This window comes from Pleurodeles waltl, chromosome 3_2, assembly GCF_031143425.1.
Source record: "Pleurodeles waltl isolate 20211129_DDA chromosome 3_2, aPleWal1.hap1.20221129, whole genome shotgun sequence".
NCBI classification, from domain to species: Eukaryota; Metazoa; Chordata; class Amphibia; order Caudata; family Salamandridae; genus Pleurodeles; species Pleurodeles waltl.
The window spans coordinates 93,495,538-93,516,445 of record NC_090441.1 but is presented as its reverse complement, the minus strand read 5'-3'; the positions used below and the strand labels follow the sequence as shown (position 1 = coordinate 93,516,445).

Genomic DNA, 20,908 nt, shown 5'->3' with positions numbered 1-20,908 from the left:
CTGGCAGTTACATGTGATCAGCGAGCACAGCATGGGATATACAGCTACCAGTTGGTAGAATCCAGTTTTCAAATCAGCATATAAATGGATCAGGTGCCAATTCGAACTTTTAAAAGTAATTTGGCCACTAACATCTAGAATAATCCACTAATGAATAAATATATTTTTAGAATCGACCCAGAAATGCACGTGTTGCATTAGCATAAAGATCAGCGATAGGTGCAACGAAAAACTCAAGACAAGGCTTGTTTTTCTTTTTATGTTTTTTATCCATCAACAAAACCACTTTGTTTTTCGACACATTGCGGTTCAGTAGGCCACCAGAAAACAAAGTGACTTTGTTAACGAATAAAAAAAGTAAAACTCTTGTTTGTTTTACAGTTCTGTAGGCGAGTATAAAATAACACATCTTTTCTGTTGATAACGGAGAATCAACGAAAACAGGTTTAAAAAAATAAACAAACGAAACAACAAAATAGAAATTCGTAAGGTCTCAGAAAGCCTCCTGAGAAAGACCTGTGGCACACCGATATCCACCAGGAGAGCTGCACATAGCCACTATCGATGTCTTACACTTGGACTTTCCCGCCATGAGTTAGAAAACCCACTTCCCTACACCCCCATGACATCTGAAGTATAGCCTATGCTGTCTGACCTTGGAAAGGTATGCACTCCTGCATTTTAGAGGAGTAGTTTCACTGGCATTTCCAAGATGGGGACCACCACACACAAAGTGTGCACTTAGCCACAAACAATGCCACCCACTCCATTGATCTAGCAAGATGGCGGCCATATCCCCACTCCTACAAACATTTCAGGGGCTCCCCTGATCACAACACGTCAGGAGAAGTGCTGGAAGGTTCTCTTTCCAAATTATGCCGCCCAGCACTCACAAGAATCAGGCAAGCCCTGAAGAACCATCTCTTCTGCAACAAAACAGTGCTATGAACCCTCCCTGCAAGCCATGGCATCCATCATGAAAGTGAGTAATCCCGACTTTGGTCCTGTCAGGCAACAAACGAGGAGAAAGAGAATACATGTGTGTTGTGGTCCTCGTTGCAGGTGTATAGAGTCCCTCAAGTGAAAAGGTAAGGTCTGTATTTGATATAAGGCACTTAGGCTGAGCACCAGCAGGCAGGTACTTTAAGGCCTCCATCCTCCCTCTAACTATCCCTATCTCTGAGCTTCCACTGCAGACCAAGCACCAACATTCTGTTACATCATTCACTCTCAGCATTTCAGGCACTGCTCAGACATACAGGGAACTGGGGGACACAGGATACTACACAGTGTACCTTCAATGCACGTAAATCCTCCTCAAAACCTTTCACTCCACTTCTAATCAACAACCCTTACACATGTGACTTCCTGAGCTGCTAAGACAATTCAGTTTGCAGTGCACACCACAAATCACACATATATACAAGAAAGGCGTGTTTTTTAATGTGCTGAATAAAGCGGAGATGACTACAGCCAGAGCCATAAGTACAAGAGTATACTTACAAATCAAACACCAAGAAGAAGAAGGTGTGGGATTCAAAGCTATCCTTCAGCTGAACTGCAATGAAGATTGAAGATAAATGTCAATAGATACACTTAACTGCTGATATATGGCATGAGAAACATTGCTCATGTTGCAATTTAATAAATGCTGCTAATGCATCATGATATGAATTGCTACTGAATGCTAGCAGAGCTCAACCCGCCCAGCCCCGCCTTTCAGAACCTACGTCACCTGATTAGGATTAGGCGAGCCTTGGCCGAAGTGTCAAGGAAAATGGAATCCGGAGGGTTAACAAGAGGATCCTGCTCCTCACCCCAAATCGACGGTATAACTATGCACACACTAGTGGGGGAGGGGCACTTGGGTGGTAAATACGAGTTGTCATGAATGATAGGTTTCTAAATATAATTGGTTAATTTCACCCCAAATAAAAAAAAAAATTATTTGGGGAAACAATCTAAAACTCACAGATCTGAACCAAGAAGCACTGGGACAACTTTACGATGAATAGGAGAGGTCACAAACCTTTTATGTCACAAGAGTGTCAAGGATAATATCCTAATCACCGGATGATGAACAATTCCCAGCAGGGCCGAGTTTCCAGGAGAGTTACTAAAAACGCTGCTGATGGCACTGTATAGTCATATACATTTATATACATACAGTCTTCTATTTTAAGATTAGGACCAATATTCCTATATAGAGATCAGTCACATTAATTAAACCACTTTGAATCTGATGTTTTATTGTTAAATCCAAAGCACACTTCAAATGTATTTTTAATTGTTCTAGGGCTGTTCAGGCGACTCTCTGACTTTCATGGAAGCCCAAGCAGGCGCAGGTATCTGTAAGAACAAAGTTAGCATTTGTTCCTACACATGTTCCAGTGCCTGGTCTGTCCTGCCTGAATCTCCAAAACTCCAATGTAAGGAAATGCCTCCTTGACATGGTTACTCCCTGACCTTTTGCCTTTGCTGATGCTAAGTTTTGATTTGAAAGTGTGCTGAGGCCTGCTAACAAGGCCCCAGCACCAGTGTTCTTTCCCTAACCTGTACTTTTGTTTCCACAATTGGCACACCCTGGCATCCAGGTAAGTCCCTTGTAACTGGTACCCCTGGTACCAAGGGCCCTGATGCCAGGGAAGGTCTCTAAGGGATGCAGAATGTCTTATGCCACCCTGGGGACCCCTCACTCAGCACAGACACACTGTTTGCCAGCTTGTGTGTGCTAGTGAGGACAAAACGAGTAAGTCGACATGGCACTCCCCTCAGGGTGCCATGCCAACCTCACACTGCCTATGCAGTATAGATAAGTCACCCCTCTAGCAGGCCTTACAGCCCTAAGGCAGGATGCACTATACCATAGGTGAGGGCACCGGTGCATGAGCACTGTGCCCCTACAGTGTCTAAGCAAAACCTCAGACATTGTAAGTGCAGGGTAGCCATAAGAGTATATGGTCTGGGAGTCTGCCATGCACGAACTCCACAGCACCATAATGGCTACACCGAAAACTGAAGTTTGGTATCAAACTTCTCAGCACAATAAATGCACACTGATGCCAGTGTACATTTTATTGCAACATACACCCCAGAGGGCACCGTAGAGGTGCCCCCTGAAACCTAGACCGACTATCCGTGTAGGCTGACTAGTTCTAGCAGCCTGCCACAAACCAGACATGTTGCTGGCCACATGGGGAGAGTGCCTTTGTCACTCTGTGGCTAGTAACAAAGCCTGTACTGGGTGGAGATGCTTATCATCTCCCCCTGCGGGAACTGTAACACCTGGCGGTGAGCCTCAAAGGCTCACCCCCTTTGTTACAGCACCACAGGTTACTCCAGCTAGTGGAGTTGCCTGCCCCTCCGGCCACGGCCCCACTTTTGGCGGCAAGGCCGGAGGAGATAATGAGAAAAACAAGGAGGAGTCACTGGCCAGTCAGGACAGCCCCTAAGGTGTCCTGAGCTGAGGTGACTCTGACTTTTAGAAATCCTCCATCTTGCAGATGGAGGATTCCCCCAATAGGGATAGGAATGTGCCCCCCTCCCCTCGGGAGGAGGCACAAAGAGGGTGTACCCACCCTCAGGGCTAGTAGCCATTGGCTACTAACCCCCCAGACCTAAACACGCCCTTAAATTTAGTATTTAAGGGCTCCCCAGAACCTAGGAACTCAGATTCCTGCAACCTAATAAGAAGAGGACTGCTAAGCTGAAAAACCCTGCAGAGAAGACGGAGACACCAACTGCTTTGGCCCCAGCTCTACCGGCCTGTCTCCCCACTTCTAAAAGACACTGCTCCAGCGACGCTTTCCCCAGGGACCAGCAACCTCTGAATCCTCAGAGGACTGCCCTGCTCTAGAAGGACCAAGAACTCCTGAGGACAGCGGCCCTGTTCACCAAAGACTGCAACTTTGAAACAAAGCAGCAACTTTGAAACAACTTGCGTTTCCCGCCGGAAGCATGAGACTTGCTACTCTGCACCCGACGCCCCCGGCTCGACTTGTGGAGAACAATCACTTCAGGGAGGACTCCCTGGCGACTGAGAGACCATGAGTAGCCAGAGTTGCCCCCCTGACCCCCCACAGCGACGCCTGCAGAGGGAATCCCGAGGCTCCCCCTGACCGCAACTGCCTGCTCCTCAGATCCCGACGCCTGGTAAAGACTGTGCACCTGCAGCCCCCAGGACCTGAAGGATCCGAACTCCAGTGCAGGAGTGACCCCCAGGAGGCCCTCTCCCTTGCCCAGGTGGTGGCTACCCCGAGGAGCCCCCCCTTGCCTGCCTGCATCGCTGAAGAGACCCCTTGGTCTCCCATTGATTTCAATTACAAACCCGACGCTTGTTTGCACACTGTACCCGGCCGCCCCCGCGCTGCTGAGGGTGTACTTTCAGTGTGGACTGGTGTCCCCCCCGGTGCCCTACAAAACCCCCCTGGTCTGCCCTCCGAAGACGCAGGTACTTACCTGCTGGCAGACTGGAACCGGGGCACCCCCCTTCTCCATTGAAGCCTATGCGTTTTGGGCACCACTTTGACCTCTGCACCTGACCGGCCCTGAGCTGCTGGTGTGGTAACTTTGGGGTTGCTCTGAACCCCCAACGGTGGGCTACCTTGGACCCAAACTTGAACCCCATAGGTGGTTTACTTACCTGCAAAAACTAACTAACTCTTACTCCCCCCAGGAACTGTTGAAAATTGCAGTGTCTAGTTTTAAAATAGCTATATGTGATTTATGTGAAAAGTGTATATGCTATTTTGCTAATTCAAAGTTCCTAAAGTACCTACCTGCAATACCTATCATTTAAAGTATTACATGTAAAATATGAACCTGTGGTTCTTAAAATAAACTAAGAAAAGATATTTTCTACTACTGCTCGACCACACTACCACAAAATAGAGCATTAGTATTATCTCTTTTTGCCACTATCTTACCTCTAAGGGGAACCCTTGGACTCTGTGCATACTATTCCTTACTTTGAAATAGTGCATACAGAGCCAACTTCCTACATCCAACAACTGATATTGAAAGTTTCTTTTTAAAAAGTGCATCGAATGAATCTGTAGAGTTATTTCAAGAATGGAAGCATGACTGCTAAGAAATTACATACGGGTCTTAATTTCAATGTTTGTAAGTTACTTTATGAATTTAGAAAGTGCCACAAGGCAGCAAACAATTTCAGTGAAGCAGGCACTCCTTTCAAGTGCTACGTTAAGTGCTAAACATTGCAAAGGGCATATTTATGGACATCTCTGAAAGAATTCTTAGCAAAGCCTAAATCAAGACCAACTCATTAATTAAGGCAGCATACGAAACAATGAGGCATCTCAATTTAAACTGTCATATATGTAAGAGGATTTGTGCACATCTATCACCCTACAACAGGTACACCGGGGACTTCAACACATATGATTTTATAACATTACCACATTTGCTATTCTACTGCATTTCAGTACTGCCGAGTTAGGATTGCCCCCTTGGCATCCCCTAATTTCTGAACCATTAGAGTTAAGGCTTCTTTTGTAGAGTGAGCCCCACTGTTTAAGCCTCAGTCAACTATGATGTTTAAAATTGTGCTTGTCTTTGGTCAAAGTGTTAAAATGTACCTGGCTCAATATGTTGGTATCACTTGTTAAATATCAATTTCCAGCAATTTATTAGTTAGCTGTAGGAGCGCGTGGTCATCCAGATTCTTTTACATATGTGCTAAGTGAATTAAGACATGTTTTCCCTCTGTTAAACTTGTCTCAGGTGCTGTTTGATTATCACACAAAAAACTGACAGGCTCTAGCTGCGGCATGCCCCATCTTAAAAACTTACTTTGCTTTAAATCGTGTTTAATTGTATTGTGGCAACCACTTATTAGAAAGGGCTATGTATGTTGTAGACATCTCACACGATCAATTAAGTCCTGCAAATTTCTTAAGTCAAATACAGGTTCAGGGAGATTTACTAATATAATGTAAACTGGGGAAAGGCAGTATAAATAATTATTTCAAATGCAAGAGATGGGCTAGAAGAGACAGCATGATCCCTCAAATTGGCAGGAGGAAGTGCTATGTATCTTTGGACTGAAATCACCAGACAAAAACAGAATGGTGGGTGTGAATTTGAAATCGCTAATCAAAGATGTAAAAGGAGAATTACACTTCTAGAAAAACAACCTTGGATTTGGAGGAATGTGGTTTGAGTAAAAATTATATTTCTTCCAAAATTACATACATTTTCAATAGTGAATGGCACACATTTCCATTGAAGTATTATTTGAATTGTGGTAGAACCTCCTGAGTACTACTATGGGAAGCATAAGGAAATAAATCTTTCACAATTAAAGACCTCAGTGAAGAAGGATGAATTGAGCTGCCAAACATTATAAACCACGGGGAATCTGTAGTTTTACACCAAACTAGTACAATTTTCAAGAGCTAGACGAACCACATTGAGAAACGTACATGGGTAATAGCAGAAAAGAACGTTGTCAACCAAATTCCTCTGCAATCCTGTTTCCTAGAAAGGCTAGCCACCTTGGCAATCTTGTATGTAAGAATATTGAGTACAAAAATATTGACATGCCAAAATTACCATGGCCAAAATATGGACAACCAGAAAAGCACGAAGGTAATTATATATTCATAACTATGGATTTCCCCTTCTTAACTTCAAATCTATACATCTTGAAGATGAATTTCACCAAGGTACAAATATGAGGTATTAAGTATAGTAAACATATACTAATCTTTCTCTCTCTAGCGCGCTATATATATATATATATATATATATATATATATATATATATGCTTACCGTCACAATATTCTAGTTGCCCCCAACATTTTATCTTATATATATTTCAGTCTTGATACTCTGGTTGTACACCCTTGGTCCATAACAATGTACTGGGTGTGATGTTATCAAGAAAATAATTTGATTACTTGAATCGTAGAATTGTTAACATATTGAGAAGATTAGACATGTCCACAATTTGGAATAATCCCTAAAAACAAATGAAAATTATACAGTGAAAAATTAGGCTATACCTTTCTCACAGATAATGAATAATATACTCCAGATCAGCGTTTCCCAAACAGTGGGTCAGGACCCAATGGTGGGTCATAAGCCAATTTTTGGTGAGTCACGGAACTCCTGGTCTGTATGTAAGTAATATTATAAAATGATTAGCGCTATGTGTGCTTCAGTGCAATGGTGCAGAACACCGTCCTTAAGTCAGTTTTCAAACAATGCCTTGCAAGTATTCCCAAGCAAGATTCCAGGTGAACCTTCTAGTATTTGCTGTTGCTGTTCTTTTACGTCAAAAACCTGTTACAACCTAGAATGTGCTTACTCTATGCGATCATACACAACCATACTGTTAGAAATGGGTTCTCTAGTCGGCAGAGGTATACACCCTTGTCCAAGCAGGGACCATAATCCTAGTCAGGATAAGTCAAACACAATCCAAATTATCATGTGCTCACCCTCTGATAGCTTGGCACTAAGCAGACAGGCTTAACTCAGAAGGCAATGTGTAAAGTATTTGTGCAATAAATCATACAGTAACCCAGTGAAAACACCACAAAAATACACCGCACACAGGTCTAGAAAAATAGGTAATATTTATCTGAATAAAATAATGTAAAAACGACAAAGATCCAATAAGCACAAGTTGAAATATCACTTTCAAAAGGTTTTAGAGAATATTAAACCTTGGATATAAACAGTTGTCTCTTTGTTACACACAGCGCCTGCTATGGGTCAAAATTAACGATGCACGGAGTCCGCCGAAGAGGAGATGCGTGAAAAAATAAGGTGACGCGTAGAATTTTCCGATGCGTCATTTCTTTCCACCCTGCAAGGGGGTTGCATTGTTTTTTGGCACACAGTCTTGGTTCCTCACTGCAGTGTGGGTTATTTTGACACCCAGCGACGATACTGGGAAAAATCCTTGATGCGCTGGAAGAAGGCACAGGCGCCTGATCCAGTAGGCGATGCGTAAAATTTTTCCATCGCAAGGCAGGTGCTGCGTCGCATTTCAAGCCAGGCTGCATCTTTCTAGTCGGCTGTGTGGCGACCCCTCGGTCGTAAAGCAGGCGTTGCGTCGATTTTCGGCCATGAGACTTCAAAAAACAGGAGGCAAGCGGTTGGAGAGCACTTTTGGGTTAGCACTTTTGGAAAAGGCAGATTCTTTCTCAGCAAAGTCAGAGGCCAGCAGGGCAGCAGTCCTTTTCAGCAAAGCAGTCCAGATGAGTGCTTTGAGCAGTCAGGCAGTTCCATTAGACAGTATGCGGGTGTAGATCCAGAAGTGTGAGTTGGTGGGGTCAGGGACCCAGTTTAAATACCCCAAAATGCCTTTGAAGTGGTGGAAACTTCAAAGAGTGGTTTTGAAGTGCACGAGTTCCCTTTCAGTGCAGTTCCATCTGCCAGTGTCCCAGTAGGGAGTCTGGCAATCCACTGTGTGAGGGCAGGCCACTGGCCTTTGAAATTTAAGTGTCAGGCCATCCACCCTTCGAGCCCAGGAAGACCCATTCAATATGCAGATGAGTGCAGGTGTGACTGAGTGTCCTGTGTTTGTGGTTGTCTGGGTGGAATGCACAAGGGAGCTGTTGACCAGCCCAGCCCAGACGTTGATTGGAGACAGGCTGTAAGGCACAGATCGTTTTTAAGTGCAGAGAAAGGCTCACTTTCTAATAGTGGCATTTCTAAAATAGTAATATAAAATCCAACCTCACCAATAAGCAGGATTTTCTATTACCATTCTGGCCATAATAAATATGACCAGGTTACCCCTTTCAGATCAGAATCTACCACTCAAAAAGTATCTGAGGGCAGTCCTAATGCTAGTCTATGAAAGGAGCAGGCCTCACAGTAGTCAAAAACGAATTTAGGAGTGTTTAACTACCAGGACATATGAAACACATATGTATATACCCTGCCTTTTATCTACATAGCACCCTGCCCTATGGGTTACCTAGGGCCTACCTTAGGGGTGACATATGTAGAAAAAAGGGGAGTTTAAGGCTTGGTAAGTACTTTTAAATGGCAAGTCAAAGTGGCAGTGAAACCGCACACACAAGCCTTGCAATCACAGGCCTGAGACATGGTTAAGGGGTTACTTATGTGGGTGGCACAATCAGTGCTGCAGGCCCACTAGTAGCATTTAATTTACAGGTGCTGGGCATGTAGTGCACTTTACTAGGGACTTATAAGTAAATCAAATATGCCAATTGGCGATAAACCAATGTTACCATGTTTGAGGGAGAGAGCATATGCACTTTAGCACTACTTGCCAGTGGTAAAGTGTGCAGAGTCCTAAAACCAGCAAAAACAGTGCCAGAAAATTAGAGGGAGGCAGGCAAAAAGTTGTGGGATGACCACCCTAAGGCTGTCAGGTGTAACGCATAACACTTGTGTACGACTTTCACACATATATTGAGAAATATGGATGCAGCCATGGACTGGAACTTAAGATTTTGTATCTGAGGAACCAGGTTCAGAATCATGATGTTGGCCCAACATCCTTTGTTTCTGGGCAAATCACTTAATCACCTGTGCTTATAAGAAATGAATCTGACCTTGTGTAATGTAATCTGGTGCTCATGTAAAGTTATCCAATGCCCTTGGGTGGTGTTTGCACTACATTAAACTGCTATTACTGGAAGCACTGCTGTTGGCGGCCATTTTTTCTACTGAGATGAATAGAGACGCCATTTTTAGTGAGGCTGCATTCTAGTCGCTCAGTAGTAGGGAGGGAAGTAACTGATTCTGCCAGTGCATTTAAACAGGGTGGTATGCTCCTCATCTTGCATATTTACTATTTTAACCTGCGTATTTTTTTGCCTGGTTTCAAAAAGGGATAAATTCTCGCACTTACCTTGTGGGGCGCTTTTTTTTATGTTGCTGGGGTTCTGGGGCTGAAATATGGGGTATTTACTGGAAGGGATGCTGTCGGCGACCATTTTTTCTACGGAGACGACTAGAGGTGCCATTTTTGGTGAGGCTGTGCTCTAGTCGATCGGCATAAGAGTAACTGATGCTGCCAGTGCATTTAAACAGCACTCCAGCATGGATGCACCCAGGGGGCATACCAGTTGCATGCACATCTGCACCCATCTGGGTACTGACCGCAGACAATGCCAGCCACGCTGCCCATAGGGCTCCAGTCAATCGTTGAGGTATCCGCTACTCCCGAAGTGAGGTCAGGGCTCTCAGTCCAAGCTGTACTGCCCTTGCCTGCTGAACACAGAGGATTTCCTGGGATGGGTATCCTGTCCTGCCTACCACTTGTCCCCTGGTCCCTCTAGTGCGTCTAAGGCTGGTTCAGTAGACACCTCATGTTCAGGGGGTAATCGAGGGAAGGAGTTGTCAGCCATTCTTATCAATGTCCGTTCTTTGCACAAACATGCCCTCATCATCTTTGCTCTTCTTCGTGATGGGGATTTAGATGTGTCTTCATGACCAAAACTTGGCTGAAAGAGTCTTGCACTCCGGATATTGCACTGGCTATCCCGGAGAGGTATTCTTTGGTCCACTGTAACAGATACAATTTTTGAGCTCAGCGACCTTAAGGGAGTGGAGAGTTTAGGTTTCCATCGTATGCTTTCTGCTCAAATTTCTTTTTTAGGGGCACTAATGTATCGTCCCCATGGCCACGCTGGGGACTTTATTAAATCTTTAGAGGTAGCACTGGCACCCCATCTTTTGAAATGGGCCAACTTCACCATCCTAGGAGACTTCAATTTGCATGTGGATGACCCACTTGACCAGTTGGCTTTTTTGCTTACTGAGCGTATGCCCGCTCTGGATCTGACTCGGCTGGTTCTGGCACCCAGGCACTTGGCATGACACACTACTGATTACATTTTTTCCAACTGTCTGTTATCAATGTGGTTTCCCAAGCCCACCTTGTGGTCTGACCACTATCTGATTTTCTTTAATTGGACTTCAGCTATACCCTGTCAGGTTGGCGGACCATACTGCCTTTAGGGGATGGAAGAAGGTGACAACCTCAGTCTGGGAAGACTTCCTGGCCTATTCCTGCCCCCATTTGATTAATGACTAAAATGTAGAGGCTATTAACACCTGGCTTCAGGGGGCAGCAGAAGCGTTAGCTCCTTTACAGGAGCAGAAGAAGAGAAAGGGCAGATTTTCTGTCCCATGGTTGTCTTCACACCTGGGCGAGGAATGTAAAGCTTGCAAAAAGCTTGAGCGCATTTGGCGCAAGGACTATTCCTCGGATAGTAAAACTGTTTATAAATCTGCTCTCAGAGCTTATTCCGTCTTTCTCAAACAGGCCCAGAGCTGGTTCTACACAGAGAAAATCAGTTCTGCGGAGAAGAGTTTCTGCTCTATCTCCCTGCAGTCCTATCAAAGAGCTATCATTCCTTCTCAAAAACTTGGCAATGGGCTGGCAACGTACTTCGAAACTAAAATTTCGGACATTCGGAAAACATTGCCTGCCTTGCCGGAGATCTCACCCTTTTGTCTGTGATTCTGACCTAGACAAGGCCAGTAACAGGCTTACTCAGTTTAGGCTTATATCCTTGGAAAGTCCAGGGAAGCCATCCTGAAATGTAAATCAGGGTCTCTTGTAGATGCCTGCCCCCCCCTAAGCTGCTTGCTGAGGAAATGGATTTCATTAATCCAGTGACTAACTTTATCTTGAATCTCTCCCTTTTTTGGGGAATTTTGCCTGCCACCTGGAAACCTGTCAAAGTGGTCCCTCTGTTTAAGAAGCCAGCACTGGATCTTAGCATTTTCTGTAATTAAAGGCCCATTTCTCTTCTGCCAGCCTTTACAAAAATGCTGAAAAAGCTAGTCAATGTTCAAGTCTCTGAGTATCTTGAGGAATGTAAGTCAATTCAGCTTTTACCCCCCTCATAGTACGAGATCGTCAGTCCTGGACATATCTGACACAGTAAATGGTCTTTGGATTCAGGGACAAATGCGGCCTTGGTCCTTCTCGATCTGTCTGCTGCCTTTGACACCGTTCCACACACTATCCTCCTGTACCGTCTCTCTGTCTTGGGTAGGAGGGGAGGGTGTTCTGTGTGGGAGTAGTGCAAGTCATTCCTGGGTGCCAGAGGCAGGCCAATCAGTCGGCCCGCTCCTTTTTCCTTGGAGGACAAGGCAGTTAACCAAGGGGTCCTGAAGGGCTTCTCACTCAGCCAAACCCTCTGTAATGTTCTTATGCCCCCCCTGCCTTCTGTAGTCGAGCCGTCTAAAATGTAAGATCATTTCATACGCTGATGACACTCAGCTGCTCTTTGCCTTCAAGGGTTCTCATGCCTCTATCACAGCTCCTTTTACCGACTGTATGCATGGAGCAGCCAACTTAAAAACAACGCAGAGAAGACAGAAATTAATCCTTTTGGGTCACAGGTGTCCAACTGGTGGGAAGATCTCTGGGCCTCTGCATTGCCAGCCATGTCGCCTTCATCTCTAGTGGTTAAAAAAATAGGTGTGAAGTTGGACAATGCCCTCGCCATGAGGGCACAGATATGCTGTAGTCAGGTTACTTCTATGTCTGCTGAGACGTTCATCGACCACAGCTGCACTCAAAGCTCTGCACAGGTTGCTAGTTAAGAAACAGATTTTGTTCAAAGCCTTAGCTTTGGTTCACAGAGCTGTGTATCTTTCTAGACCTGGTTATTTGGCTGAGAGATTCACCAGTAGATTCCTTTCTGGGCACTGTGCTCTGCTTCTGCTCCACTTCTGGTTACACCATGCTTTAAGCTTGTCTGAAGGGGCAGGAGAGCCTTTTCCCTCATGGTTGCTAATGAATGAGCTCCCTCGCAAACTGCATCTGGTCTCTTCTCAGCTCTCTTTCAATTTCAGCTTTATTTTGGCAAAAATGCCCTAAAGGCATTTTTAGCAAAATTTCTTACATATAAAACACTTAAGAAAAATCATTAAAATGCACATCAATCTCAGTAAATCTCAGGTCCAAGCTCATCCAAAACCATGTGATGCAAATGTGCAAAATATCAATGTTATAAAAAGTCAAAAATGCAAAAAATACACAGCGGCAGAAAAGTATTAATACGTATCTATAAATACAGGTCTTTGTGCAAAAAGCAATAAGGGCCTTTCAATTCACACAGTATATAAAGTGCATTATATCTTTCACACAATAACGAAATAAGATTAATTGAAAGTGAATTACATCTAGCTAATATATTATTCTAGTCAGTAAAACTATATATATATATACAAAAGTAATGACTATAATTAAAAGTAAAACTTATGCTTTGATGGTTAATAATTTGCCCCGAATATGCCTAATTGCGTCTAAAAACCTTGCCAGCACGCATACCACAATCACACGTGGACTTGTTTTGCAGATCCTAATGGCCGAATGGCGATCCCTAATACCCAAGGATTTGCATAATGGTCTAATCCAGCAAACCCTCGGTTTCTTATACGCCTGGCAAAAAAATAAAACATGAGCGATACTCTCCTGGGTCATACGTCCCACTGGGCAAAGATCTGTTGGGTTTTCTGTTTGTTTCTATCTGGAAGTCAGAGCCCACAATGATAGGGATCCAACTCTACATCTAATATAAAGTGCACGTCCTGGAGGTGATGTTATTATATCTAAATAATGCAAACTCGTAGTGGCACTGGTTAATAAAAAATTGTCCGTCAGACTAAGGGGCGGAACTGATGCCAATTCATCTACTTGCCAGTTTATCCAATAGGCATCCTTTAAAATCAGAGTAGCATGCTTTGGAAGATGCATAGGATCTGACCAATACTGTCTTAAGCCAAGTTTAAAAAAAAGTTTTTTCATATATTTATACCATGGAATTTTCTCTATTTGTGGGGCTGCTAACAACGCTCCAAGCCATACTCTATACGGGTCTAGAGTATCTGTGGACCATAATCTAATCCAATATTGGAGTGGCTACAAAGGCAGCTATCTTTGCAATGGAATGTAGATTTAAGTCCATTCGAATGGGCAGTGTGGGAGAACTCAAAGGGACTTTTAGCAATGCTTTTAAATGCAAATGTTTTGCTCTCTCTACATCTTGCAAATTGCTATGCCCCCATATCTCTGTGCCGTATAGGACTCCTCCTCTGGCTTGGCTTTTATAAATTTCTATTGCTGGCATAATGGAGTATCTAGATGATCTAGCAGCAAATCTCAATATGCCTCCTGATTTTTGTTTCAGTGACATAGTACACTTTAGCAGGTGAGCTGGCCATTTATGCGAATCCTCCATCCTGACTCCCAAATAATCAAAGCCCAGTACTCTTTCTAAAATTTTACCGTCAAGCATTATCGTTTTCCTCACTCTACGATTTGTGTCCCCAAACACCATGTATTTAGTCTTAGTGGCATTGATTTGGAGTCCATAGTTCCTGCAAAAACCCCAGAATTTCTCAAGGAGCCTAGCTAATCCTGAAGCAGTGTGCAAGAGCAATAAGGTATCATCCACAAATAACAGGCATGGCATCTTAACCCCACCCAGTTTCGGGGCATCATTTCCACAGTCATATAAGTAGGGGATACAAGCATTTATAAAACATAGAAAGAGTGTGGGTCCAGCACACAGCCCTGTCTCACACCTTTCTGCAGTGGAAGTTCCCCCGTAAGTTCACCATCTGTTCCGCACCTTATTCTAGCATAGCTTCCAGAGTATAAGCCTTGGATCAGTTTTAGCAAGGGTCCCGGAACTCCGACCATGCCATGATCTTCCATAATTTGTCTCGGGGGACCAAGTCAAAAGCGAACTTAAGGTCCACAAAGGCAACGAAAAGTCTCCCTGTCTTCAAATGGACAATTTTCCATTTTATTGTTAAAAAGTGAAAAACATGATCTTTTATACTAGTTTTCTGCCTAAACCCTGCCTGCAAATGGCTTGAGACGTCATTGTCTTCAATCCTTAAGCCTGAACAGGACCTGGTAGGAAAAAATCTTCTGTAGATTGTCTAGGAGGCTTATTGGTCTATAGTTGCCCGGAATAGACCTGTCCCCTTTCTTATGGATTGGGACAATTATCGTACCTCTCCATGATTGGGTAAGTTGACACCCTGCCAAAATTGCATTGGACATGCTATTGATATAAAGTCCCCAGAATTTAAGATCAGACTTGAACACATCGGAAGGGATTCCATCTAGGCCTGGAGGCTTTCCCGATTTTTAGGCTAAGATTGCTGTCTCTGTTTCCCTTAAGGTAAATGGTATAAGCACACTTGTGCCAAAAGTATCTGTCACTATTATACTCTCATTGTCCACAGACAGAACTATCTCCTGTCTGTAGAGCTCTAAAAAAATACTGCGTCCAGTTTTCAGCAGAGATATGACATTCGGGTCTGGGATTTTCATTATGCCCTCTTTAAGCAATCAAAGACCAGAACCATTTGGAATTAGTTTCTTTTGCTGCTTGTAACAGATCTTGCCAGGTCACTTCCTCCCAGTTAGTCTTACTGATCTTTATTATATGGGCATACTCACATCGTGCTGTAATTATCTTTTCTCTATTTAACCTTACTGCTTCCAAGAGTCTGCTCTTGGGCTGCCTGCACTCTTTGTTAAACCATCTACAATTACTCCTCCTGCACGGTTTGTTCCCCTTGGAGACTCTGGAGGATAAATCCTTCATAGAGGAAAAAAACTCCTTGTGTGTAGCCATAAACTGAGTAGGTGAACCTATAGAAAGTTGAACGCTGTTTGGTACTTGAAAACTAAGTCATGTATTTTGGTCATTGGCCCATTGGAATTTGCGGTCTCCCATTTTATGGAGCGTTTGTTATTTGTCACCGTAATAGGGAGCATGCCCTCACATTCGCACTGGGTGTTAGCTTTGGTGGAAAACCACCTGTCACACTTTACTAAAATAGGTGAGTGATTACTACTGCGCTGTTCTCCCACCCTAAGATCTTTGACTTCATGCTAGATCCTTACGTGAGTGAGCACAAAGTCAATGGAGCTGCTACAATCCCCTCTAAAAAACGTCGGATTAGCTGGCGTATCAGAACAATCATTTTGAATGCTTTGCCAGTTTTTACTGTCACAGCTCTCTAGAGGTCTAAAAATGCAATTATGATGGTATGGTAATTAATTCTGTGAAACTGGAAACAGGAAGGATATACAAATATTAAGTATCTTTACTGACAGCTGTAGAAAGGGTAACTTTTACTGATATAAATGGACTGCCCTTTTTGAGTGAATTTTTGGAAATGTCTAACCTTTCTAAGGTAGAATAATAAATATAATTGTTATCAATTCATTTTGACAAGGGTCGAGTGCTTGCATGTATGCTATTAATTTTTAAATGCATAGTGAAGGTTTGATTTAGAGTTTGGTGGACAGAGTACAGTTGTATTCCATCAGGGTGGCGGAGAACCTTTTGTCTGCCTCCTTGAAAAACTAAAACCTGCTTAATTTACAGAAAACGTCAATTTCAGCTGTGATCTCTGCACCTTGAGAAGAACCACTGTTATGTTAGTTTTTGTTAAGGTTCCTCTCAAGGTACAAAATGTTTGGTGGACAGCTGTGCAACAAATGTTACCAAAGTTTTTGTTTTTAAAAAACAAACCCCCTTGGTTCGGACCTTTCTGCCATTCTGAATCCAACAGATGAGGTGCTACAGCAGCATTGATTGTTTTTTTCTGTTTCGAATCCCTAATCCATTTTCCACCTGTTAGAAATCAGGTCTCTAGTTAGCAGAGGTATGCACCCTGTTCAAGTAGGGACCACAATCCTAGTCAGGGTAAGTCAAATACACACCCTCAATTAACCTGTGCTCACCCTCTGGTAGCTTGGCGAAGAGCAGTCAGGTGTAACTGAAGAGGCAATTTGTAAAGTATTAGTGCAAACTTAAATTACAGTAACACAGTAAAACACAGCACAAAAAGACTTCACAACAGTTTAGGATAATAGAGATTATTTTTCTAAGAACAACAAGACTGAAAGTACACAAATTAAATGAGCAGAAGTTGAGATATGAATTTTTAAAGATTAAGGGGGTCATTCTGACCCTGGCGGTAAAAACCGCCAGGGCCAACGACCGCGGGAGCACCGCCAACAGGCTGGCGGTGCTCCCATGGGCATTCTGACCGCGGCGGTTCAGCCGCGGTCAGAAACGGAAAACCGGCGGTGTACTGCCGGTTTTCCGCTGCCCTGGGGGATTCCGACCCCCATTACCGCCATCCTGTTCCTGGCGGTTGTCACCGCCAGGAACAGGATGGCGGTAAGGGGTGTCGTGGGCCCCCGTGACAGGGCCCCACTAAGATTTTCAGTGTCTGCCATGCAGACACTGAAAATCGCGACGGGTGCAACTGCACCCGTCGCACCCTTCCCACTCCGCCGGCTCCATTCGGAGCCGGCTTCCTCGTGGGAAGGGGTTTCCCGCTGGGCGGGAGGGCGGCCTTCTGGCGGTCGCCCGCCCGCCCAGCGGGAAACTCAGAATAACCGTGGCAGTCTTTTGACCGCACAGCGGTATTCTGGCGGTTCCCGGCAGGCCGGCGGCTTCCGCCGCCGGCCAGGGTCAGAATGACCCCCTAAATGTGAAAGCAATGCTTAGAAATCACTAGTGGTCAAAAAGTTGTTTGAGAGACCGGTCCAAATCCCAAATCCAGTTCGACCATGATGAAGAGAAGGCCGGCTACAGAACCCACACAGGGTCTACTGAAACTGGACTTTTGATGGAGCCGAGAGTCGACATCCAGGGCATGATGCGTCGTATTTTCCATGCAGTCGCATCACTGCATCGTCATCAGGCTCCTCTGAAGTGAATGCAATGCGTCGTCATTGAGCTGCGCAGATCATCATCATTGGGCCCCGCAGGCTGTGAATCCACTGTCGAATAGCCTCTGCATCAAAGGAGCAATGCACCGATTTTTCTCATGCAATCCAGGTGATACGTCAACTGCTTCAGAACCCACTTCTGAGGGCCCAGGACTGGAGAGGGGCAACTTAGGCAAGTGTAGGACTCACAGATGGCAGACTCCAACAGCACAAGGATGGTTGCAGATAGTCTTTGATGTCCTTGAGACTGCAAAAACAGAGGGCAAGCCAACAAGCCCTTGGAGAATCTTGGATTCAAGAATCTACAAAGCACGTTCAGTCCCTCTCACTCCAGGCCAGAAGCAGCAGGCTGAACACAGCAAAGCAAGTAGCAAAGTGGCCAGCCCTTCTACAGCACAGCACACTGTACGCCAACACTGCAATGCAGTTGCAGAGTGACAGTCCATCCTAGCAGCACAGCAGTCCTTCTTCCTGGCAGAATGATCTTGGTTCCAGTAGAGTTCTGATTTGGTGGAGTTTGGGGTCCAGTACATATACCTAAATGAGCCTTTGAAGTGGGGGAGACTTTAGAGAGGTCATTGAAGATCGCAAGGTCCCCGCCGTTCCTTCCCTGGCTCCAGACACTCTACAGGGGTGTAGGCATCCATTTGTGTGAGGAGAGGCAACGTTCAATTCAGGTGTTAGAGCCAGCTCCTCACATCCATCTAGCCCAGGAAGACCCACCAGCACGGTGATGGACCATTAGGGTGCAAATGTCAACCCAAGCTCCCTTTGTGTGTTGGTGGGAGTGCACAAAGCCCAGCTATCATCTCCCCAAACATGTATTCACAGGGAGGCAGAGGCACAGAACGCTTAAAGTAAGAAAACGCCAACTTTCTAAAGGTGGCATTTTTAGACTTACAATTTTAAATCCGACTTCACCATAACCTGCGATTTTAAATTGTGAGTTAAGCGACACCAAACTCCATATTTCTATATTTTTCTCATTGAAAGTTACACTTAAAGGATGCTCCAAGGTATCCCCAATGTTAACCTATGGGAGAGATAGGCCTTGCAGTAGTGAAAAACAAATTTAGCAGTTTTTCACTACCTGGACATCTTAAACTTAAAAGTACATGTCCAACTTTTTAAATACACTGCACCTTGCCCTTGGGACTAACCAAGGCTTACCTTAGGAGTGACTTCTATGTAACAAAAAGGAAGGTTTGGGCCTGCCAAGTGGGTGCACTTGCCAGGTCGAAATGGCAGTTTAAAACTGCACAAACAGACTCTGCAATGGCAGGCCTGAGACATGTTTGAAAGGCTTCTGTAGTGGGTGGCACAATCAGTGCTTCAGACCCACTAGTTGCATTTAATTTTCAGGCCCTAGGCACATATAGTGCACTTTACCACACTTACAAGGGCCCTTGTGTTCATGCACTTCAGGAGTTTATCTGCCCACAACGTATTCGTGCTAATCACTTTCTTTAGGTAGACGGCTTCACTCTCCAAGTTAATGATTTCACCAATAACATTGCCAATCTTCAGCTACATCTTTGCCTCAATTTGAATATGTAAATGGGCCCATCCACTTAAAAGGTCACACACTGGACTTAACATTTGCCTCCTCCCTCCCCCAACTTGCCCCCTGTATATCAAATACTCTCGTCTGCGCTGATCATTGTGCTATTCTATTTTTTGTCACATTCTCTTCACATCTTATACCTGCTATTTCATATTGGAGAGTCTGCCTGTGTGCTTCGACAGAGGTCGCTGTGAGGTTTACCATCTCTCCCCCTATTTTGACTTTTGGTTATGACATCAGCAGATCTAATTCTCATGAGTTAATTACTGCTGCTCTACATTTCCCCATACCTATTGAACTACTTACCAAACCCTGTGGTTAATTCCCTCTATTAATAAGGCCAAAGTGTGGCATAAAAGACACAAACGCACAATGACAAGCGTATCTACCAAAAGTCGCTGGGCGGCTCTATCAAATGTAATTTGCAACACCAGAACAGATTACTATTGCAGCTGTATCAACCATTGCATACTCTGTGCTCTAGGCTTTTTGACTTTTTTCAGGACAAAGTCACCGACCTATTACAGTCTTTCGAGCCTTCCAGTAATCCTCTCTCCTTATCTACCTAGTCTACTCCTTCTACCACTGTCCTTTAACCTCCTCCGACCACCTTCATCTCCATCTTTGTTCTTGAGGAAGACACAGTTCAGCACAGGCATTGGCAAGCAAACAGTTCTCGGCAAACCGACAGCTATTGTCAATGTCAGTGTCTTTAAGCCATGTGTTATGGAGTGGAGTGGACGTATGGGGGTGGAGCTGATTTATATCTAATGTTAATAAGTGGCATGGCGCGGAGTGGAATTATGTGAAGTGTAATTATATTACATGGTGTGTATTTATGTGAAGTGGCACTGTTTGGCATGGAGTGGTATGTAGTGGAGCTAAATTATGTGGAATGATTTTGAATTATATTGAGTGGATTGCAATTATGCGGTGTGAAATGATGTAGGTTGGAGTGGAATTGTTTGTTGTGGAATTGTGTGGCGTTGAGTGGAGTTACGTCTAGTGGAATTATGTGCAATGGTGTACAGTGGAATCACGTGGATAGTAATTATGTGGTATTAAGTGTAGTGGAATTATGTGTAGTGGTAATGTGTGTTGTGGAGTGGCATGTATTGAGTGGAATTTTGTGGTGTGGAGTTAAATTGTGTTGAATGGAATTCTGTGGCATTGAGTGAAATTATATTGAGTGGAATTATGTGGCATGGCGTGGAGTGCATTTATGTGATGCATTGCTTTGTGGTGTGGAGTGGATTTATGTGGAGAGTAATTATGTAGTGTGGAGGGTAATGTAGCGTGGTATGGAATTCTCTGGCACTGAATTGTGTGGTTTGGCGTTTTGTGGAATTGTGTGGCATGGTGTGGAATTATGTGGAGTGTAAATATGTGGCACGGTGTGGAGCTGAACTTTGTGGAGTGTAATTGTGCGTTTTGGAGCTGAGTGGATATATGTGAAGTGTAATTATGTGGTGTGAAGTGTAATTATATAGGTTGGAGTGGAATTATGTGTTGTGGAATTATCGGGAGTTGAATTGTGGCGCATGGAGTGTAATGGAATTATGTTTCATGGAGTGGTATTATATGAAGTGGAATTATGTAGCATGTA

At 44.2% G+C, this 20,908-nt stretch overlaps 1 protein-coding gene across 2 annotated transcripts in view; it reads right to left on the bottom strand.

Moving 5' to 3' along the window:
- Positions 1 to 20,908, bottom strand: part of PHKG1 (phosphorylase kinase catalytic subunit gamma 1) — a 198,656-nt gene that overhangs the window by 85,729 nt on the left and 92,019 nt on the right. For both annotated transcript variants that reach the window (XM_069226886.1, XM_069226887.1), the window contains exon 4: positions 1,504 to 1,558. In XM_069226886.1, coding sequence (XP_069082987.1) covers positions 1,504 to 1,558 — 55 coding nt within the window. The remainder of the gene's footprint in view (positions 1 to 1,503; positions 1,559 to 20,908) is intronic.